The following is a 23508-nucleotide window of genomic DNA, read 5'->3' on the forward strand; positions in this document are numbered from 1 at the left end:
CCAGCGATTCTCATCTCTCCCCTGCCCTCACCTCCCGTCCATGTCCAGCATTTCTCCTCTGCCCTGTCTTTCCCTCAAATTCATGTCCAGCAATTCTCTCTTCCCTGCCTTCCCCTCAAATCCATGTCCAGTGATTCTCCTCTCTCTCCTGCCCTCCGGCCCCTCCATGTCTAGCGATTCGTTCAATCCCCAGCTCTCCGACTTTCCTTTAAATCTTTAATTTACCTGAAGTTATGGCGAACCGGCAGTAAAAACAGCTGGCAGGCAGGCTTGCCGGCTCGTCGCTTCCCAGATCACACCTTTGAATCATTGTGGGTTGAAATTCCATGTATAAAAGGGAAAAGGACGGTGATAAGAGTGTGATACCGTCTGCCTCGCCAGGATGAGCAGGTAGACGCAGAAATGATAAAAGAAATTAGAGACGCAAACAAAATAGGCAAATATAGACTGGGTAAATGTAACATCGGGACACGCTAGAGAGGTACAATTCCTTGATGAAATCAAGGACAGCTTTATGGAGCAGCTGGTGCAGGAGCCGACGAGAGAGGGAAAAATTCCTGACTCGCTCCTTAGTGGAGCGCATGATCTGGTGAGGGATGTTATGGTACTAGGGCCGCTTGATAACAGTGATCAGAATATAATCAGTTTTGATATCAACCTTGAAGTAACTATACACAGGAAGTCAAATATGTTAGCGTTTAACTTTAAAAAAGGAGACTATGATAAAATGAGAACAGTTAAAAAAAAAAAACTTAATTTGCCTTAAGAAACAAAGCTGCTGAGATCCAAGATGGCCGCAAGCTGTTAGGTTGCTGCGACTCACGCTCCCAAAAAACAAAAAATGCCGAAACGAAGAGGGGAGATTAGCGGGTAGGGCTTCCCCGCTAACTCCCTCATTACCTGGTCCGATGGATCGATATTTGAGATCGCAGGGAGCTCACCGAGATGGCGGTTCGCTTCCAGAGGTGCGCGCCGGCGAAACGGAGACTTCGGCGCTCTCTGGTTTTGAAGTGACCCTTAGCCCCGCCGAACGCACTCCTCCTCCCCAGCCGATTGGCGCCAGTTCTTTCCTCTTGGATTCGACGGGTTCCACTCCCATAGAGGTTAGGGGCCTAGAAGAACGCCGAATCGAAGCCTCCCTTAATATAGAGGCGGGACTGGAGAACAGTTTGCTCGTGGAAACGCCGCAAACTGAGGGGAGAGAAGCAGAGGGGCAGAATGAGGACCGAGACCAGCCTGTAAGGTTTGAATTACCTAAAGAATTTATGACTAGACCAAAAGATGTGACATTAGAAGCTTTGTGGGATTTGGTTTCCAATCTAGGACAAGTTTTCCTTAAGCAGATAAATGATCTTCAGCCTAAAGTTAAAACTCTGGAAAGCAATTTAGGGGTACAAGAGGAACAGATTAAAGACTTGAATGGGAAATTTGTTAACTTGGATCAGAGAATTATGAAGCTTGAAACGTTACAACCTACTATGGTGAAAGATTTGACGAGTCTTAGAGATAAAATGGAAACCTTTGATAATTACACTAAAAATTATAACCTAAGATTTATCAACTTTCCTAGACTTCAAAATGTTACTCCTATGGACATGCTGAAACGCTATATGCGTGAAAATTTACTAATTTCTGAACAGAATTTACCACCAATGACTATGGTTTATTATATTCCTGGGAAAGGAACCTCTCAACCCGAAGCTCCGATTGATGTCTCTCTCTTGCTTGAGACTTCTGATACTGAACTAGCAACTGCGGCTACATTGGTGGCTACAGTTGCATTATTACCAGACAAGAATTGGATTTTTCGTTTGTTTTTCCGAAATAGAGATAAACCCTTTTTGGGTTTAAAAGTTTTACTTTTTCCTGATGTCTCTAAGGAGACTCGACGACGAAGGAAACAATTCCTGCTCCTTAGGCCTGAAGTTCTACACTTGGGGGGTGCCTTTTTTTTAAGATACCCCTGCAAGTGTATAATAAGGCTTAAGGAGAAAAAATATGTATTTACAGAGCCGTCTCATGTATCTTCACTCATAACCTCAGTGAAAACGGACAAGCGTTAATTATAAATGTTTGCTCCACTTAACAGTATAATTTCCTTTTTTTGATAAACCTTTAGATAATTTGTCTCCAGCATTTTCCTGAAATCTTGGATCATATGTATGGACTTGAGTATAGTTTTCCTGTTATTGTGAAGCTTTGGCTTCACCTTTTCTTTTTCCTGTTTGTATTATTATTCTTCTTTTTTTTACATATTTTGTAAATTACTAGATACTTTTCCTGAACAAGCGGATTGTCTTGTAAAATATTGGAAAATGTTAATAAATATATAAAAAAAAAAAAAAAAAAAAAAAAAACTTAGGGGGGCAACTGAGAGGGTAAAAACTGTACAACAGGCATGGACGCTGTTCAAAAATACCATCCTGGAGGCCCAGGCCAAACATATTCCGCAAATTAGAAAAGAAAGACGGAAGTCAAAAAGACAGCCGGCGTGGTTGAAAAGTGAGGTGAAGGAAGCTATTAGGGCTAAAAGAAACACCTTCAGAAAATGGAAGAAGGAACCGTCTGAAAATATCAAGAAGCAACATAAGGAGTGTCAAAGCAAATGCAAGGCACAGATAAAAAAGGCCAAGAGGGATTACGAAAAAAAGATAGCATTAGAGGCAAAAAAACATAGTAAAAATTTTTTTCGGTATATTAAAAACAGGAAGCCGGCAAAAGAATCGGTTGGACCACTGGATGACCGAGGGGTAAAAGGGACGATCAAGGAAGACAATGACGTGGCGGAGAGATTGAATGAATTCTTTGCTTCGATCTTCACTGAGGAAGATTTGGGTGGGATACCGGTGTCGGAAATGGTATTTCAAGTGGACGAGTCGGAGAAACTTACTGATAAACCTGGAGGACGTAATGGGGCAGTTCAGCAAACTGAAGAGTAGCAAATCTCCTGGACCGGATCGTGTTCATCCTAGAGTACTAATAGAACTGAAAAATTAGCTTGCGGAGCTACTGCTAGTGATATGCAATTTATCCTTAAAATCGAGCGTGGTACCGGAAGATTGGAGGGTGGCCAGTGTATTGCCGATTTTTAAAAAAAATTTCCAGGGGAGATCCGGGAAATTATAGACCAGTGAGTCTGACGTTGGTGCCGGGGAAAATGGTAGAGGCTATTATTAAAAACAAAACTACAGAGCACATCCGAGAGCATGGATTACTGAGACCGAGTCAGCACGACTTTTGTGTGGGGAAATCTTGCCTGACCAATTTACTTAAATTCTTTGAAGGAGTATACAAACATGTGGACAAAGGGGAGCCGGTTGATATTGTGTAGCTGCATTTTCAGAAGGCGTTTGACAAGGTACCTCATGAAAGACTCCAGAGGAAATTGGAGAGTCATGGGACAGGAGGTAGTGCTCTATTGTGGATTTAAAACTGGTTAAAAGATAGAAAACAGAGAGTAGGATTAAATGGTCAGTATTCTCAATGGAGAAGGGTAATTAGTGGGGTTCCCCAGGGGTCTGTGCTGGGACCGCTGCTTTTTAACATATTTATAAATGACCTAGAGATGGGAGTAACTAGTGAGGTATTTAAATTTGCTGATGACAGAAAGTTATTCAAAGTTGTTAAATCACGGGAGGATTGTGAAAAATTACAAGCGGGCCTTACGAGACTGGGAGACTGGGCGTCTAAATGGAAGATGATGTTTAATGTGAGCAAGTGCATAGTGATGCATGTGGGAAAGAGGAACCCGAATTATAGCTACATCATGCAAGGTTTCATGTTAGGAGTCATGGACCAAGAAAGGGATCTAGGTGTCGTTCGTTGATGATACATTGAAACCTTCTGCTCAGTGTGCTGCTGCGGCTAAGAAAGCAAATAGAATGTTAGGTATTATTAGGAAAGCAATGGAAAACAAAAATGAGGATTCTAATGCCTTTGTATCGCTCCATGGTGCGACCGCACCTCGAATATTGTGTTCAGTTCTGGTCTCCATATCTCAAAAAAGATATAGTGGAATTAGAAAAGGTGCAGAGAAGGGCAACGAAAATGATAAAGGGGATGGGACGACTTCCCTATTGGGAAAGGCTAAGGTGGCTAGGGCTCTTCAGCTTGGAGAAAAGGTGGCTTAGGGGAGATATGAGAGAGGTCTATAAAATGATGAGTGGAGTTGAACGGGTAGATGTGAAGCGTCTGTTCACGCTTTCCAAATATACTAGGACTAGGGGGCAGGTGATGAAGGTACAATGTAGTAAATTTAAAACGAATCAGAGAAAATGTTTCTTCACTAAACGTGTAATTGAACTCTGTTGCCAGAGAATGTGGTAAAGGCGGTTAGCTTAGCGGAGTTTTACAAAGGTTTGGACGGCTTGCTAAAGGAAAAGTCCATAGACCGTTATTAAATTGGACTTGCGGAAAATTCACTATTTCTGGGATAAGCAGTATAAAATGTTTTGTTCTTTTTTTTTTTTTTTTTTTAAGATCTTGCCAGGTATTTGTGATCTGGATTGGCCACTGTTGGAAACAGGATGCTGGGCTTGATGGACCTTTGGTCTTTTCCCAGTATGGCAATACTTATGTACTTATATGTGTTCACTAGATAGGATGAAGCATTTTATATAGGAGTGCAGGGGGTGTAAAATTCTCATCCAGTTTAGAGGTTGCTTTGTTATATCCTATTGTTTCTGGACTGTTCTGGTGGTCAGTGGGAAAGGAAAACATTTTGATTTGCTTACTAATTTTTCTTTCCTTGAGCTCTAGCAGACCAGTTCAGAGTGCTGCCTGTGTGTGATGAGGTTTCCATTTTATTGTTGGTCCTAGGAATTGTGCAGTTGTGGTTGTTCGTTAAATACCATGGATTCTTCCTTCTTGAGGGGTGTTACGAGTCCTTTCCTACCTTTGCTTTGTTACAGAAATACTGAAGAGCAGGTGTTGCATAGTGCCTTATATAGGGCAGAGCTCAGAAGTCTTTGTTCTCCATCTCCATTTGCTGGTTAAGTGGTATAATCCGTTGGTTCTGGACTGGCAGGACTTGAGGAAAGAAAATTAACAGGTAAACCAGATTTTTTTTCTGTTTCATAAGGAAGAGGTTGCCCCTCTTGGTGCCCTAGTTAGTTCCTTACGTGCAGAGGGGATCATTTTATTGTATTATTTACTGTATTGTTATTTGAATGTGTGCTGCCTTCTGCGCTCTTCACCTGCTTCAAGTCCTCTGCTCCTTTGTACATTGGGAGAGCAGTTTCCAGCACTCAGAACAGGGAGAAAGCGGCCTGTGTAAAGCAGATACTGGTGGGTGACATCACTAACTACATTGTTATTTGAATGTGTGCTTCCTTCTGAGCTCTTCACCTGCTTCAAGTCCTCCGCTCCTTTGTACATTGGGAGAGCAGTTTCCAGCACTCAGAACAAGGAGAAAGCAGTCTCTGTAAAACAGACACTAGACAGTGCTGGGGCATATATCTGGTTTACGGACAACTGATTGCTCCCAGTTCTGTGTGCGTCTGGTAGCGCTATATAAATGCTAGTAGTAGTAAGAAAGCAATGTATATATGGAGCCAACAGATGTGGAAATATCTTGAATGTATTTGAAGACTCCTGTAATATTACAGTGTTCCAGTAAAGGTGAGTCTGCATTTCATATAGAAAGAGGAGAGGAGCCATCATCATCCTAATGAAGGTAGCAAAGTGAAATCATAGTGGGACAGGCCACTAATCAAATATAGCACATCTCCCCAACCGAATTGGAAAGCAGGCCAGACAAAGAAATCACTGTACTGCTGTCACGGTCTCAGGCTGTAAACAAACAGTCACGGACTCTGGAACAACATGAGCCTTTGGCCTACTACTACTATTTAGCATTTCTATAGCGCTACAAGGCGTACGCAGCGCTGCACAAACATAGAAGAAAGACAGTCCCTGCTCAAAGAGCTTACAATCTAATAGACAAAAAATAAAGTAATCAAATCAATTAATGTGTACAGGAAGGAGGAGAGGGAGGGTAGGTGGAGGCGAGTGGTTACGAGTCAAAAGCAATGTTAAAGAGGTGGGCTTTCAATCTAGATTTAAAGGTGGCCAAGGATGGGGCAAGATGTAGGGGCTCAGGAAGTTTATTCCAGGTGTAGGGTGCAGCGAGACAGAAGGCGCGAAGTCTGGAGTTGGCAGTAGTGGAGAAGGGAACAGATAAGAAGGATTTATCCATGGAGCGGAGTGCACGGGAAGGGGTGTAGGGAAGGACGAGTGTGGAGAGATACTTGGGAGCAGCAGAGTGAGTACATTCATAGGTTAGTAGAAGAAGTTTGAACAGGATGCGAAAACGGACAGGGAGCCAGTGAAGCGACTTGAGGAGAGGGGTAGTATGAGTAAAGCGACCCTGGCGGAAGACGAGACGGGCAGCAGAGTTTTGAACCGATTGGAGAGGGGAGAGGTGACTTAAGTGGGAGGCCAGCAAGAAGCAGATTGCAGTAGTCTAAACGAGAGGTGACAAGGGTGTGGATGAGGGTTTTGATAGAGTGCTCGGAAAGAAAGGGGCGGATTTTACGGATGTTGTAAAGAAAGAAACGACATGTCTTGGCGATCTGCTGGATATGAGCAGAGAAGGAGAGAGAAGAGTCAAAGATGACCCCAAGGTTTCGAGCTGAGGAGACAGGGAGAATGAGAGAGCCATCAACAGAAATAGAAAACGGGGAGAGTGGTGAGGTGGGTTTGGGGGGAAAAAATGAGAAGCTCGGTTTTGGTCATGTTTAATTTTAGGTGACGTTGAGACATCCAGACAGCAATGTCAGGCAAGCACGCTGAAACTTTGGTTTGGATGCAAGGTGAGAGATCAGGGGTAGAAAGGTAGATTTGGGAGTCATCAGCATAGAGATGGTAGGAAAAGCCATGGGATGAGATTAATGAACCAAGGGAAGAAGTGTAGATAGAAAAGAGGAGGGGACCAAGAACAGAACCCTGAGGTACTCTGACAGGCAGAGGGATAGAAGTAGAAGAGGATCCACCAGAGTGAACACTGAAGGTGCAGAGGGAGAGGTAGGAAGAGAACCAGGAAAGAACAGAGCCCTGGAATCCAAGTGAGGACAGGGTATCGAGGAGTATGCTGTGATCGACAGTGTCAAAAGCAGCGGAAAGATCAAGAAGAATGAGGATGGAATAGAGACCTGGATTTAGCCAGTAATAGGTCATTGGAGACTTTAGTAAGCGCAGTTTCGGTTGAGTGGAGAGGGCGAAAACCAGATTGTAGTGGGTCAAGAATAGCATGTGAGGAGAGAAAATCAAGACAGCGGTGGTGAACAGCACGCTCAAGTAATTTGGAGAGAAAAGGGAGGCGGGAGATGGGTCGGTAATTAGAGGGACAAGTAGGGTCGAGTGAAGGCTTCTTAAGGAGAGATAGGACCACAGCATGTTTAAAGGCAGTAGGGACAGTTGCAGTGGAAAGTGAGAGATTGAGAATGTGACAGATAAAAGGAATAAGAGCAGGTGAGATGGCATTAAGAAGGTGGGTGGGAATGGGATCAGAGGAACAGGTGGTACATTTTGAGGAAGAAAGGAGAAGTGTAGTTTCCTCTATAGTAACTTCAGGAAAGGAGGAAAAGGAATGAGGGGAAGGAGAGAGAGGGGAACGGACTAGTAGAGGGGGTTGGGGGAGGGGGCACCTTGAGGAGAGAGTTCAATGTGGTGAAGAGAAGTCGAGGTTTAGAGCCAAGAGAGTTGGTCAGTTGGATATAATAATCCTGTTTGGCGCATAAAAGAGCAGATTGGAAGGAGGTCAGCATGAACTTAGTGTAAGAAATCAGCAAGGGCCCGAGATTTCCGCCAGAGGCGTTCGGCGGAGCGGGTACAGGAACGTAGGTAGCGGATATTAGAAGTCATCCAAGGTTGGGGTTTTGTACGCCTTATAGGGCGGGTCATCAAAGGTGTAAGTATGTCTAAGGCAGAGGATAGAGTATTGTAAGAAGAAACAGCCTCATTGACAGACGTGGATGGTGCCACAGTAGAGAGGAGGTTTGAAACATGGGAGGATAGAGATGAAGAAGGGTCAATATCGTAAAGATTCCTAGATAAATTAGATAAGATAGGACGGGACTGGGAGGGAGGAGATTTAAGTGTGAAAGTTATAAGATGGTGATCAGAGAGGGGAAGATCAGAGACAAGAAAACTAGAGGGTGAACAGTTGGAGGAGAAGATGAGATCAAGACAGTGACCATTTTGATGAGTGGGGGAGGTGGAGCTTAGTTGGAGATTAAAGGAGGATGTTAAAGCGAGTAACTTGGACATGTAAGAGTTGGAAGGATCATTAGCAGGAATATTAAAGTCACCAAGGATGAGAGAGGGGGAGGAAGGATCATGGAAGAAGGCAAGCCAGGCATCAAAGTCACTGAGGAAGGATGAAAGGGACTTATCAGGGGGACGATAAATGACCGCTATTCGAAGAGGCAGAGGCGAGAAAAGGCGGATAGAGTGGACTTCAAAGGAGGAAAAACAGTGAGATTGAGATGGAAGAAGTGGTTGAAATCTGAAGGAGGGAGAGAGAAGTAGTCCAACACCGCCCCCGCGACCAGCAGGGCGAGGAGTATGTGAAAAAAGATAACCGCCATGGCAGAGGGCTGCGACTGAAGCAGAGTCATCAGGGCAGAGCCAGGTTTCTGTTATGGCGAGCAGATGGGGGTGACGCGAGATAAAGAGGTCCTGGTTATAGGGGAGTTTGTTACAGATAGGGCGCAAGAGAAGGGCAGAGAAGAGGAGGGGAGTAGATGAATAGTGATGGATTAGAGAGGTCGCGGTGAGATCTGTAGAGTTGGGATAATAGTTGGTGAGGAGGGCCAGGATTGGGATTGATGTCACTGGCTGAGAATAAGAGAAGGAGTAAAAGAGAGCGGAGGAGAGTAGGAGAGGTGTGGTCACGAAGGCGTCTAAGGCGAGAGGTATTTAGGTGGAATGGGGAAGGCAAAATGGAGGGAAGAAAGAGACGGAGATTAAAAGCCAAGAGGGAGGAAGAGGGTAGGAGAGAAGGTGAGGTGATGAAGTCGATGGATGGGCAGTGAGTTCCTGTAGCGGAGAGAGGTAGGGAGTGAGGGAAAAGATTAGGAAGGCACAGAGAATGTGAATAGGGTCCATAAACGACTGAGGTACTTTAGCAACTGGGAAGAAGATTAGATGTAAAGAGAAAACGGCGCGTGGCACCTAGAGCGGAGGCCCAGAGTGGACCTGGGTGTCACCCCGGAGAAGGCTGTAAGGATATGCAGATGAGCTGCAAGTCCTTCACAGCACCTGAAAGGCAGCCGGTGGTAGAGCTGGGCACCTCTCAACTGAGGAAAGGCTTACCAGGGGTTAGCTCGAAGCCAGCATTCCTCCCCCTGAGGGTCGCCTGATCCTAGCCAAAAAGCACCTTGAAACTCTGTGCACTTGGAGCGAGGGCCCTGGGAAGTTCGGGGTGGACCTGGAGTCACCCCGGATACAGCTGTGAGGAAATGAAGAAGGCCTGCAAGTCTTCCACAGCACCTGGTGGGAGCGCTGGGCACCTAGAGCGGAGGCCCTGAGTGAATCGGAGTGGACCTGGGTGTCACCCTGGAGAAGGCTGTAAGGATATGCAGATGAGCTGCAAGTCCTCCACAGCACCAGAAAGGCAGCCGGTGGTAGAGCTGAGCACCTCTCAGCTGAGGAAAGGCTTACCAGGGGTTAGGCCGAAGCCAGCATTCCTCCCCCTGAGGGTCGCCTACTGTTGTCAAGCGGCAGCAGGAGGCAAAACCGCCCAACCAGGCTGGACTAACAAGCAAGAATGGAGCTGATGCTTTAGGCAGGCAATGCTGGAACAGACAGGATTGGAGGTGAAGCTGTTAGGCGGGCAATGCTGGAACAGACATTACTGAAACTGTAGGCGGGCAATGCTGGAACAGACAGGACTGAAGCTGTAGGCGGGCAATGCTGGAACAGACAGGACTGAAGCTGAAGCTGTAGGCGGGCAATGCTGGAACAGACAGGACTGGAGCTGAAGCTGTAGACGGGCAATGCTGAAACAGACAGGACTAGAGCTGAAGCTGAAAGTAGAGGGGTCTAGAGCAAGCAAGTCAGACTAGGCAGCACACAAAGCTGACCCACACAGACAGACAACAGAACTAAGACTGAAGGCTGACCCTAGCATACTAACAAACAGAGAAGAACAGAAGCAGAAGTGCACACAGGCACCTTAAACGAGAAATCAAGACAGAAGTGCCCACGGGCACACAGACTATGAACAAGGCAGAAGTGCTTCACTGCACACAGACTAACCTGGAGACCTTTGGCATTGCAAAAGCCCTGAATGAAAGTCCACCATTTCCTTATAAAGGCCCTCACTAATGATGTCACAACTACAGGACAGAGGCAGGAAACACTGAACACCAAAGTGAGGCTTGAATCACACAGGAAGTGGAAACACTACAGGAAAGAAACAACAATGCAAGGTGAAAGAACAGACAGGAGCCAGCTCAGAAGCTGACAATCGAGAAATAAGGTTAGTCAAAGAGGGGTCACAACCACAGTCGTGACAACTGCAAAGGGTGGAAAAAGTGCCAAATCAGAGGATAGGATCCTTACTGTTTACGGGACAGGTCTCTACCAAGGTCATAGAGGAAATGGAAGAGAAGACCTGAAAATAGAAGGTCTGACACTTGCAGGATTGTCCAAGTTGTAATTGGAGCCTACGACCTTGGACCCACGAGCAAAGTCCATGACTGACTGTCCTCGAACCACATATGCTCACTCCAACAAATGCTCACTTCATACATTCACACACTAAACGGCACAGTCAACTGAATACACCCTTGAGAAAGAGAAGCAGAGCATAACTGGGTACCATATAATAAACACCCACAAATTCATATACCCTCTTCCTTCATCATTCTCATACTTTTTTATTTTTTTGTTACATTTGTACCCCGCGCTTTCCCACTCATGGCAGGCTCAATGCGGCTTACATGGGGCAATGGAGGGTTAAGTGACTTGCCCAGAGTCACAAGGAACTGCCTGTGCCTGAAGTGGGAATTGAACTCAGTTCCCCATGACCAAAGTCCACCATCCTAACCACTAGGCCACTCCTCCACTTTTACACGCACACTCCTTCTTTACTTCATGAACTTAGTCCAGCTAAACCTCGCTTCATAAAAACCATTACCCCCCTAACACTCCACTCTCCCCCATGAGTTCATTCTTAGAAGTCATTTAATACGCAATAGATCACATAGGATCCCAGGAGAGAGTGCAAAACCAAAAGCACTCGCTTACACAAAGGAGCCAGAATGAACGTAATGAGATTACTCCTAGGAATCTACTCCTTATCATTGGTCCAAATACTGTTAGCCACACCTCTCAATGGTTATAACACCATACCAATACTACACAGCCGATTCAGGATTATCAGACACACCAACCTCAACCAAACCGCAACAGAACTTACAGTAGCAAAACATTATCTCAGAAACTGCACAACCAACACAAAAAGTTCTAATAAATCCAAATCGACATACAAATGACAACTAATAAAGGTTCCCACTTTCACCATTACAGAAGATCCATACCTTACAATTCAAATTGGTTACATCAATGCCAGATCAACAGTAAACAAAAAAGAAATTATAAAAGATTGGATTACATTGGAAACCTTAGATTTACTCTTCCTGAGCGAAACCTGCATCCATGACCAAAAAGATCCCATAATACTGGACTTTTGGCTTCTGGGATATAACATTACACATTGGACTAGAATAGGTAAAAGAGGTGGAGGCATTGCCATAATCTACAGATCCCATCTCACTTGAGAAACCACTGCTGAATTAAATCACACCTCAACTAGAAATTGCCTCAATCAGATTGCAACATAAAAGTGTAGCCGGAAATCTAAATTGCGTCCTATTCTACAGACCACCAGGCACTTGGAGTGAAGCATATATAACCCTAATGGATTTTATATCAGCCACTTGTATATCTAACTCAAAATACTAGTCATTGGGGGACATAAACCTTCATTTAGAAGACCCAAACTCAACTGGTGTCCAAGATTATAAGGAACTCTTCCAACTATGGGATTTCGAATGGCCACATCCGAATGCCACCCACAGAAAAGGCCACACACTTGACCTGCTAACCCATGAATTCGCATCAGACGAAATCATTAAAATCATTGACCACAAATGGACGGAAATTCCATGGTCAGATCACTTCAAATTAAATCTGACCCTACATTGGCTGAAGAATGGGCATCTCAAAGCTGATGTAGAAAAATCTTACTAAACCAGAGGTAAAGTGGACACATCTGCATTTTGGCAATCAATTTACGACAACAATTGGTCTATTCCATCTGATTCCATCAACTATCTTGCAGATTGGGAATCGAGATGTATCACTGTTCTAAATGAATTGGCTCCTTTACGAAAAAATACTATTCACAAACAAAACAGGACCACATGGTTCAACGAAAATGTGAAACAATTAAAATCTAGAACCAGACAACTCTAATGAGCCTAGAGAAAAAACAAAAATGATCAAAATCTAAATGCTTGGAAAAAATCACATAGAAAATAGAAATATGAAATCAAAAAATCCAAACGGAACTACTATAATGAACAAATAGGTTCTGACTACAAAGACATGAAAAGGTTATACAAGCTACTGGATAAATTACTAGACACAAAACCAGTGTCCTCAACAAAATCAGGAATCCCAGCAGCAGACAATCTTGCTAACTACTTCAAAGGCAAAATTGTCGGTCTACGCAAAAATATGTCAGGTCTACACCAACCTTGATACCTTCCTTTATGAGCTAGACCCATGCTCGGAAGAATACCCAGCCGACTGAACTTGGGACAAATTTCGCCCAGATCACACAAGAAACAATAGCACTAGCAACCAATAAGATCTCTACAGCCTACTGTCAGTTGGACACCTGTCCCAATTATCTAATGACCCCCCCCCCACTCGATTCATAACTGAACTTACCTCCCACCTCAACTTCTTGTTCCAGCATAGCATATTCCCCAAAGACAAAGGTAATATACTACTCACACCATTACCAAAAGACACCAAAAAGAAAACTAACGATATCACCAACTACCGACCTGTGGCATCCATCCCACTTACAGCCAAACTGATGGAAAGTATTGTAGTTAAACAACTTACTGAATACATAGACTATTTCTCAATCCTTCATGAATCACAATTGGGCTTCAAATCTCTCCACAGTATGGAAATCCACATTAGGTAAAAACATACTCCTCTTGCAATTTGACTTGTCAAGCGCATTCAATATGGTTGACCACTATATACTATTAAGAATACTCGACAAGATAGGCATAGGAGGGAATATACTCAAATGGATCAAGGGTTTCCTAACCACAAGATATTATCAAGTAAAAGCAAACTCAAACATATCACCATCATGGAGTACCGATTGCGGAGTACCCCAGGGTTCACCTCTCTCACCCATATTCTTTAATGTGATGATGATCCCCCTTACTCATGCCCTATACAAGCATAATCTTAATCCTTTTCTGTATGCGGATGATGTCACCATTTACATGCCGTTCAACTCTAATCCAACAGAAATCACTGTTGCAATAAAGACTAGTTTAAGCTTAATGGATGCCTGGGCATTGGCATTCAAACTCATCAAGGAAAAAACTCACTGCCTTATTCTCTCTTCTCACCACAAAACAAACTTCCCTTCATCCATAAAAAACCCGGAACATACTCTCCCAATATCGGACAAACTGAAGATCCTTGGAATTACTATTGACACCAACCTAACCCTGGAGAGCCAAGCCTCTGCCACCACGAAGAAAATGTTCCATGCAGTGTGGAAACTCAAACGGATCAAACAGTTCTTCCCAAGGGAAACTTTCCGTAATATAATTCAAACAATGGTGCTATCACATGTTGACTAACGCCTTATATGCAGGATGCAAAGAACAGATCTTAAGGAAACTCCAGACCATGCAGAACACGGCAGCTAGACTCATTTTCGGAAAGACAAGATTCGAAAGTGCTAAACCCCTACACGAAATACTGCACTGGCTACCAATCCAGGAATGAATAGCCTTCAAAATTTGCACTCTGGTCCACAAAATAATCCATGATCTGGCCCCAACCTACATGACCGAACTTATCGACTTACCAACTAGAAACATAATTGAATCATCAAGAACGTTTCTAAACCTGCATTACCCAAACTGTAAAGGACTAAAATACAAATCAACATATGCATCTAGCTTTTCCTACATTTGCACCCAGCTCTGGAATGCTTTACCTAGAAACATTAGAACTATGAACACCCATCTAAAATTTTGAAAAGACCTCAAGACTCACCTTTTCCGGAAAGCCTACCCAGCAGACCCAAACTAATTCATGAACAATGCATCACATCTTTCGATCTAAGAAATGAACAACACCCCTTCCACATAATCCTATTACTTCAAACTGTACGAATTTTACCACTCCAGTTATAATTAAGTGTACTTCTACCCTTTTCCTATTCTGTATTGCTCACTAGAAGCTGTAGTCCCATCCCAGGAGACTTATCAGCCTCATTGGGATTACTTCTCTCTATATGCTACTTATATATTCGTCCCAGAGTTGTATTCTCCTTTCCAAAACCGTTTCAGCTTCCTTGCACCTAGTGTTACTCTATTTTCCACTCTGTATATATTCCCGGAGTTGGTACTCTCCTCTCCGGAACCTGTAAACCACATTGAGCCTACTACTATGCGGGAAAATGTGGGATACAAATGTATTAAATAAAATAGAGGAATCTAAGTAAGACCCAGCCCTCACTGGGGTCCACACAATTGTCCAGGGCATTCATGTTCCCTTCAGCCCATATGAAAGTGTCAATAGATTGGAACACAGGGGATGCAAGTTCCAAAGTGGCAAAGCTCATCCCATTCCCAAAGAGGATCAGGAAAAGCTTCTGAAACTTTCTAGAATGGACATCTTATTGATGGCCATAACTTGCAAGGCCACCATCCTGATGAAGGGAGATACATCTCTTTAAGATCCTTAGGATCTCAAGTTGGAGTCCGTTTTGAACCAGATCTTTTGGAAAGTCTAGTCTGGGACTAAAGTCAGCAGTATGTCATAGCCTAGTGGTAAGAATGCTGCCTAGATACATTGTCCCGAGAGGCCCCTACTGTCAGGGAGCCTTTTTGAAGTCGGGAATGACATTTTTGGCTGTTTCGATATGAGCTTATCTAGATCTTGGCCAAGTCAATGGTGGCAGCAGTATGCACAGGGTGTTGTTCCCTTTGCTTGTGACACTGAATGGGAGATGTGGCATTTAAGGCATGCCTTTTGTATGTAAGGTGCCATTTAGTGGCATGCTTCTTTTTTGGAAATGATTTCAAAAAGGCTCTTCCAAGGTCCCTAGGCTCCTGAAGGACAGGTTCAGGGGATATGGGAGGCCAACTTCCAGTAGAAGCAAGGGTAAGCGACACAAGAAGGAACATACTAGGGAGGCTGACTTTTACCCAGAAAACTGGCAACTTGGCAGAAAGTTTCCTTCTTATAGAACCAAAAGAGCTTTCCAGGAAGAGGCCACAGAGCCTGTAGTAGGAACCTGGTCCTCTCATTGAAGGTCAAAATTTCTACTCCTGATTCTCCATCAGTTGGAGATCATTTCAGCTAGTTTTATCCTCAGTGGACCAGAAAAACATTTGATTTATGGGTTTTTGGAAATTATTCGAGGGTTATATTTTGCAGTCCAAGAGCTTTGTACCAGGCACCTTTTGTTGAATCTCCATTCGGTTCAGCATTAAAAAAAAAAAAAAAAAGACCCTATAATAGAGCCTTTCTGAACCAGCTGCTTCAGCTAGGAGTGTAGTTCTGGTACCAAGCAAAGAACATTTTTGGGCTAATACTGTCATAGTAGGAGAGGTTAGGCACCTCCTGGACCTCCAGAGGGGGTTAACAGCTTCCTTTTGCATCCTACACTTTTAATTTGTTAACGGTTTCATTAATGGGAAGTTTTTCAGCTCGCTTGTGCAACTGTAAATGGGAGATTGCTGAAGTTAGTGGTTTTGGGGAAGCATTATCAATTTTTGAACCTCCCTTTTGGCCCTTTCTTTATAGGGGAAGGGGCAGTAGTCCACCATTGTCAAGATAATTGACTAGTCAAGCTAAAGTGTTATCACCAGAATTTATCAGCCACTGCCAGCGTGATACAGATCCTTGATGTAATTTGCTGTCATTGGTGATTATTGACCTGGAAAAAGACAGCAGGCTAAGATCTGAGCAGAGCACTCACTGAGTATAGCACTTTCAGGCCTGGGGCAGCAGATATGGTTTTCTGCCTATAGTGATAACATAACTCAAAGGGAACGTACTTCCTCCATGGGTTTCTTCTATTGTCTGGTTTTCTCCAAGTTGGTATCTTGGTTTCACCTTAAGTTAGTGCTCTATTAGCATTCCAAAAACAAGATAGTCTGGGCACTGTAGGAGAGCACTTCTGTTAGATGCTCACTGAGTTCTATTGAGGTACATAAAATTCATGAGCTCCTTTCAGAGGACAGACAGGCTTTCCTGTTTGGAGGAAAGCAGAAGAGTGAAGCTGCTTCCAAAGTGACTACTGCACAGTGAATTAGTCAATAGTCTTGGACTGTATCAGTAAAGGGAAGCTGAGCTCGGGCTTCATCGGGTGTCCCCAGCGGTTATTTGCTGTTCTTCATTGCACTTCTTCTCAAGGTGCTACAGATTGGATGTCCAGGCAAGAAAGGATGCTTCCTATGGGGAAGGGGTCTTCAGAGCCTCTATTGCTGCTTCTCACCCAGAGTTGAGGGGGTTTGAATTCAACCCATGTTTCTGGAATGATTTTGTAAAGAATAACTTAGAGTATGAAATTTTAAATTTGTTTCCTTTCCTTGAGTCTTACAGCATCAATCCAGATCCCCATCCAAGAAGGCTAGAGCTCTGAAAGGGATTACTGGTTTCCAGAGCCCCTCTTCCCCCCCCCCCCCCAAAAAAAGGGGAAAAGTAGAACTGTTTCAGAGGTCTCATTTTGATTCCAGAAGTTTCTGGGTGTTCTACTGGTTTATACAGTTTTGTGGTGGTATTTTGTTAGTTTGAACAGTTTGGAAGTCTGTGTTGAGAGCTTCAACATAGTAACTAGAGTCTCGGCTGTACCAGCCTTATAGGGGAATAGAAAACCTTTCAAGCGGATTCTATCTCTTATCTGCTGGCAAGGGACATAATGGGCTGGTCTGGCAAGACTCAAGTGATGAAAATTAATGGGTAAGTTTAAATTTCATCTTATAATTTGACAGTTCTATACTCTGCACAGAACAGTGGATTATGATGTGCAGTATTCCCTTATTTAATTACCTGTGCTGTGCATTTAATGTGATAAGGATTTTGGTTCCTTGTCTTTTTCTGCAGATTTGATATGTGGTTGTTTTCTCTCATTTTGGCAGAATGAGACCTTGGTTATGTCTTCTCTCTTTCTATAGGTCGAGCTGATCCCGAGTGTATGCTGGGTCATTTACTCCGAATCCTCTTTAAGAATGACGACTTTATGAATGCGGTATGTATGGGGGTTTTTTTTTGTGTGTGTTTCCCCCCCCCTCTTTGCCTCTTGTTTATTTCCCCATCTCAGGCTCCAGTTAACGCACAAGGACCTTTTACTAGATTTCTTATGTTTGCTACTAAAGACCTCTCACAAGATAGCTACTGAAGTTTGCTGGAGAGAAGCAGACAGGAATGAATCTAAAGTTCAGCATCAGGTGCAGTACAGTGTGTCGGAGCGTTCATATGTGTGTTCAGTTATACATGTTTATAGGTGTGCAGAAGTTAGACTTGTAAGGAATACTTTCTTGTTTCTTCACATTAAAACAGTGTGATGAGCAGCTAAGTAACTTCTCATTACTCAGATTGTGAATCTGTAAGGTGAAATTGAGAATTCTGCATTCTGATTGATGTAAATAGTTGCCTTCATGGAGTTATAGGGCCCTGAGAATTTTCAGTGATGGACTTACATTATGTTTGTCATTTTGGTAATATGTAGAAACAGAACAGAAACCTGATCAAATGAATTAACATGATTTTTTTTTAATCAGAAGGGCTTTTTGAGCTATATGAGTCACTGTAATAGGTTGCCTTAGGGCACCTATGAATATGATGAAACAATACCTTTATGAAGGGAACTTTGTTTCCTAGGGGTAATCTTGCATAAAGTCTCCTATTAAGATCTGTTTACAATATTTGGATACTATATGCGGTTTAGGATTAGGCTTGTAAATATATATCTTTCTTTTACTATCTTTTCTGGACTGCCCTTTTGTTAGTTTCTAACTTTCTTTCCATTTATCAACAAGAAATCTTTAGTTTCCTTGTCATCTATACCAGACCAGTCCAGACTAATGGGTTATGTCCATCTATCAGCGGAAGGAGACAGAGAAAATAGTTCCAAGTAAGCCGACCCTTAAGGGTATCGTGCAGCCTGGAATGTTCAGTATTTCGAATAGCCTTATTTATTCCTGTCACTAGTGAAGAAGGTGTTTATATTAAAAAAAAAAAAAAAAAAAAGGAAACTCTTTTTTCCCTCCTTTTCTGCCTCTGAGGTAAACCTTTTTTAATTCCTGTCACTAGTGAGGAAGGTTGTTTTAAAAAAAAAAAAAAAAAAAAGAAACTTTGTTTTTCCTTCTTTCTCTTGCCTGTTACCTGATTTATTTTCTGCCTTTGGCAATGTATTCTAGGGGGCCGCTTGCGAAGTTTCTTTGAATTTTGCTGGCCGGCATCTGATTCTGATCTTGGACCCTTCTGAGCTGCAGTACCAGTTGCTTTGATTTTTTTGTGGGACATGGCTTGTGTCTGGATCACAAACTCAGTTTTTTTTTTTTTCCTTTTTACGGTCCTAGATGGCGGCTGGTTCAGAGGGCGGCCCCGTTGCTGGAACTTGTACCTTTGCGGTTCAGAGGTCTTAGTCTGCCATTTCCAAAGTGGGGGAAGTCTCTCGCTGGTTATGTTTGACTGCAGGCTCAGTCTTTTTAGTCCAGGGCTATTTTTGCATTCCTGTCAGCCGTATGCGGCTGTTGGTCAGTTCTTTTCCAGACCGTCTGGTCTCTGCTGCTTCTGGCATCTTGCTTGAGACGCCCCTATTTGATTCTTGCTTTGGCAGCAGTTTTTCCTCCCTTCTGTAGGGAGGTTTTGGTTCTCTCGGCCCCATGGATCCCTTCTGTCTGCTCTGGTTTGTCTGCAGGGTACTTTCCTTTTGATGGGGGTCCAAATTGCCCCTGGTGTGCAACTGCTAGCTCAAATCCCTCTTCTGAGTACCCTTGGGAGTGCCATTCTTGCCAGTCTTTTGCTTGGACTCAGTTCAGTGTCTCTTTACAGGAATGTGCCTTTTTAGGACTAGTTTGCCACAGTTCTTTCTTGCTTCCCTTGCTTTCAGGCGGGAGTTTTAGCCTGGCACAAGCGGATTTTGCCTTTTCTAGTTCCAGGCGTCTCTCTCCTGACACATTTGACACTCCTTCCTTTTTCTGTAAGGGATGCAGTTCTTTCCTGCTGAGCAGATATATTGCTGTGAATCTGGATTATCGCCTCTTAGCTGTGCACTTTTCTCTGCTTTTCTGCAGGGAAGTGGATCTGTTCTAGGTCTGGAGTTTGACTCTTCCTTTGCTGGTTTTTCCTCAGTTTGGTGTTAGTGGCCAGCTTCCTCTTTGTTCCTGGCCTGGCAAGAGTTGTTTCTTCCTCACTGCCTTACGGCTGCATTTTGCTCCCTATGGTCTGAGGATTCCAGCTCCGTGATGCTTACATCCCTCTTGGCGGGAGTTCTTTCTCTACGTTGACTGCTGCTCTGTATCGGTTGCCTAGGAGGGCAGTCATTGTGGCTCAGAGACCACTTCAGGGCCGAGAGTGTCTCTTGGGGCATGGGGCTTTCTCTTCTTGTAGTTTTAGTCCCTCTGGGCAAAGGGAGTGCAGCGCCAGGTCTGCATTTCCACAAGTTGTGCTCCTTTCCTGTTGGCCTCCTGGCAGCACCTTCTTCTCTGGCTGTTCCCCGGGACTCCATCTATGCATTTTGCTTGTTGAGCACGGCTCCATCGCTGCATGTTGAGCACGGCTCCATCGCTGCATGTTGAGCACGGCTCATAAGTGCATAAGTATTGCCATACTGGAAAAGACCAAAGGTCCATCGAGCCCAGCATCCTGTTTCCAACAGTGGCCAATCCAGGTCACAAATACCCGGCAAGATCCTAAAAATGTACAAAACATTCTATATTGCTTATCCCAGAAATAGTGGATTTTCCCCAAGTCCATTTAATAACAGTCTATGAACTTTTCCTTTAGGAAGCCGTCCAAACCTTTTTAAAACTCCGCTAAGCTAATCGCCTTTACCACATTCTCTGGCAGCGAATTCCAGAGTTTAATTACACATTGAGTGAAGAAAAATTTTCTCCAATTACTTTTAAATTTACTACATTGTAACTTCATCGCATGCCCCCTAGTCCTAGTATTTTTGGAAAGCGTGAACAGACACTTCACTTCTACCACTTCAACTCCACTCGTTATTTTATAGACCTCTATCATATCTCCCCTCAGCCACCTTTTCTCCAAGCTGAAGAGCCCTAGCTGCTTTAGCCTTTCCTCATAGGGACGTCATCCCATCCCCTTTATCATTTTCATTGCCCTTCTCTGCACCTTTTCTAATTCCACTATATCTTTTTTGAGATGCGGCGACCAGAATTGAACACAGTATTCGAGGTGCGGTCGCACCATGGAACGATACAAAGGCATTATATAACATCCTCATTTTTGTTTTCCATTGCTTTCCTAATAATACCTAACATTCTATTTGCTTTCTTAGCCGCAGCAGCACACTGAGCAGAAGGTTTCAACGTATCATCAATGATGACACCTAGATCCCTTTCTTGGTCCGTGACTCCTAATGTGGAACCTTGCATGACATAGCTATAATTCGGGTTCCTCTTTCCCACATGCATCGCTTTGCACTTGCTCACATTAAACGTCATCTGCCATTTAGACGCCCAGTCTCGTAAGATCCGCTTGTAATTTTTCACAATCCTCCCGCGATTTAACGACGTTGAATAACTTTCTGTCATCCGCAGATTTAATTACCTCATTAGTTACTCCCATCTCTAGGTCATTTATAAATATGTTAAAAAGCAGCGGTCCCAGCACAGAGCCCTGGGTAACCCTACTAACTGCCCTTCTCCGTTGAGAATACCGACCATTTAACCCTACTCTCTGTTTTGTATCTTTTATTCTCCGAGGACAAGCAGGCTGCTTGTTCTCACGACTGGGTGACGTCCGCGGCAGCCCCCACCAACCGGAAAAGGCTTCGCGGGACGGTCGGCACGCAGGCATGCCCACCGCGCATGCGCGGCCGTCTTCCCGCCCGTGCGCGACCGCTCCCGCCAGTTCCTTTTTTTTCCGCGTCTGGAGAGAGTCGTGCTTTGCCGCTCTCTCTGCTTTCAGCCGCCGGAAAGTCGATCGCGTTTACGCGGATCGTTGTTTTTTCTATTTAATTTTTTGTTACCGCGGTTTCCCTTTCTTTTTCAAAAAAAAAAAAAAAAAAACCTGAGCGTGTGGAGCACGCGCTCCCTTTTTCCCTCGTTTCCAGCGGGGACGCCGCGTTGCGGCCTAGTGGCCACACGGTCGTTTTCTTTTTCGAGGTGTGATTTTCGCCACCATTGACGACTTTGACTTCGCCGACGCGATTTTTCCGTCGATGTCCTCGAAGGTCCCGAGTGGGTTTAAAAAGTGTGGTCGCTGCGGCCGGCCGATCTCGCAGACCGACACCCACGCTTGGTGCCTCCAGTGCCTCGGGCCGGAGCACAATATCAAGTCGTGTTCCCTGTGTCTCGGTCTCCGGAAACGGACTCAAGTTGCGAGGCAAGTTCTGCGGGACCGTCTTTTTGGAACTTGCGCCGGCCCCTCGACGTCGACCTCGACGGCATCGGTATCGACGCCCGGTCCTTCGGTACCGGTATCGATGCCCGAGACATCGGCACCGATGGCATCGACCCCAGGAGAACAGGTCCCGTCGGCCCGCCGGTCCGCCGGCGAGGGTGGAGGTGAGCGGCCGCGTGGGCAGTCGGCCCCGGTCACTCCCTCAGCCCGTGGTCCACGGGACCGAACCCTGTCTGACCCGGCTCCTCGAGACCGAGGGGGATCGTCCTCCTCCTCCTCCATACCTCCCGGCGCCGGTGACGCGCATCGAAAGAAGGACAAGAAGCGTCGTCACCGGTCGCCCTCGGTGCATCCGGACATCGGAGAGGAGGCGACGCCGAAGCGTCATCGCCGAGAGGAGAGGTCCCCGTCGGTTGTGGAGGTACCGACGCGTCAGGGTTCCGGCACCTCGGTGCCGTCTCCTGGCCCCCATCAGCTTCTGACACCGACACCCCTGCCGGCCCCACCGCCTTTCCCGGCAGCGGGCCTGGACGAGTGCCTCAGAGCCATCCTTCCGGGGATCCTGGAAGGGCTGATGCGCCAGGCTCTCGGCGCCGATGTCTGTGGCGCCGGCGAGCTCTAGCCCGGCGCCGGGGCCGTCGACACCGCCGCCGCTTGCGGCGCCGGTCTCGACCGCCACGCAGGTGGAGTCCCCGTCGACGTCGATGGAGGGAGCTCCGTCCCCGCCGACGCGGGAGTCCACCGCTCGACGACACTGAGACCTCGGTGCCTCGACGTCGAGCCGGGCCCGGTTAAGGACTCAGCTACATGAGCTCATGTCCGATACCGAGGATGAGGCCTCGTGGGGGGAAGAGGAGGACCCTAGATATTTCTCCTCGGAGGAGTCTACGGGCCTTCCCTCGGACCCCACGCCTTCACCGGAGAGGAAGCTCTCACCTCCTGAGAGTCTCTCCTTTGCCTCCTTTGTGCGGGATATGTCTATTAGCATTCCCTTTCCCGTGGTCTCTGTGGAAGAGCCGAGGGCCGAGATGCTCGAGGTCCTCGACTATCCATCACCACCTAGAGAGTCCTCCACGGTGCCGCTGCACAATGTCCTCAAGGAGACACTGCTTCGGAACTGGGTGCGACCGTTAACTAACCCCACCATTCCCAAGAAAGCAGAGTCCCAGTACAGGATCCACTCGGACCCGGAGTTAATGCGGCCCCAATTGCCCCATGACTCGGCGGTCGTGGATTCTGCTCTCAAGAGGGCACGGAGTTCGAGGGATACCGCCTCGGCGCCCCCGGGGCGGGAGTCTCGCACTCTGGACTCGTTTGGGAGGAAGGCCTACCAATCCTCCATGCTCGTGACCCGCATCCAGTCATACCTGCTCTATATGAGCATCCACATGCGGACTAATGTGCAACAACTGGCGGACCTGGTCGATAAGCTCCCGCCGGAGCAGTCCAGGCCTTATCAGGAGGTGGTCAGGCAGCTGAAGGCGTGCAGAAAGTTCCTGTCCAGGGGTATCTATGACACCTGTGACGTGGCATCTCGTGCTGCGGCCCAAGGTATAGTGATGCGCAGGCTCTCATGGCTGCGTGCCTCTGACCTGGACAACCGCACCCAGCAGAGACTGGCCGACGTCC

The 23508-nt window shown here is 45.5% G+C and overlaps 1 protein-coding gene across 4 annotated transcripts in view; it reads left to right on the forward strand.

Moving 5' to 3' along the window:
* The window catches only part of DCAF1 (DDB1 and CUL4 associated factor 1), a 648223-nt gene that overhangs the window by 41964 nt on the left and 582751 nt on the right, over positions 1–23508 (forward strand). For 3 of the 4 annotated variants that reach the window (XM_030205586.1, XM_030205587.1, XM_030205589.1), the window contains exon 4: positions 17460–17533. The exons of the other annotated variant lie outside the window; for it this stretch is intronic. In XM_030205586.1, coding sequence (XP_030061446.1) covers positions 17460–17533 — 74 coding nt within the window. The remainder of the gene's footprint in view (positions 1–17459; positions 17534–23508) is intronic. 4 annotated transcript variants of the gene reach the window in all.

Source organism: Microcaecilia unicolor, chromosome 6 (assembly GCF_901765095.1).
Source record: "Microcaecilia unicolor chromosome 6, aMicUni1.1, whole genome shotgun sequence".
Taxonomy (NCBI): domain Eukaryota; kingdom Metazoa; phylum Chordata; class Amphibia; order Gymnophiona; family Siphonopidae; genus Microcaecilia; species Microcaecilia unicolor.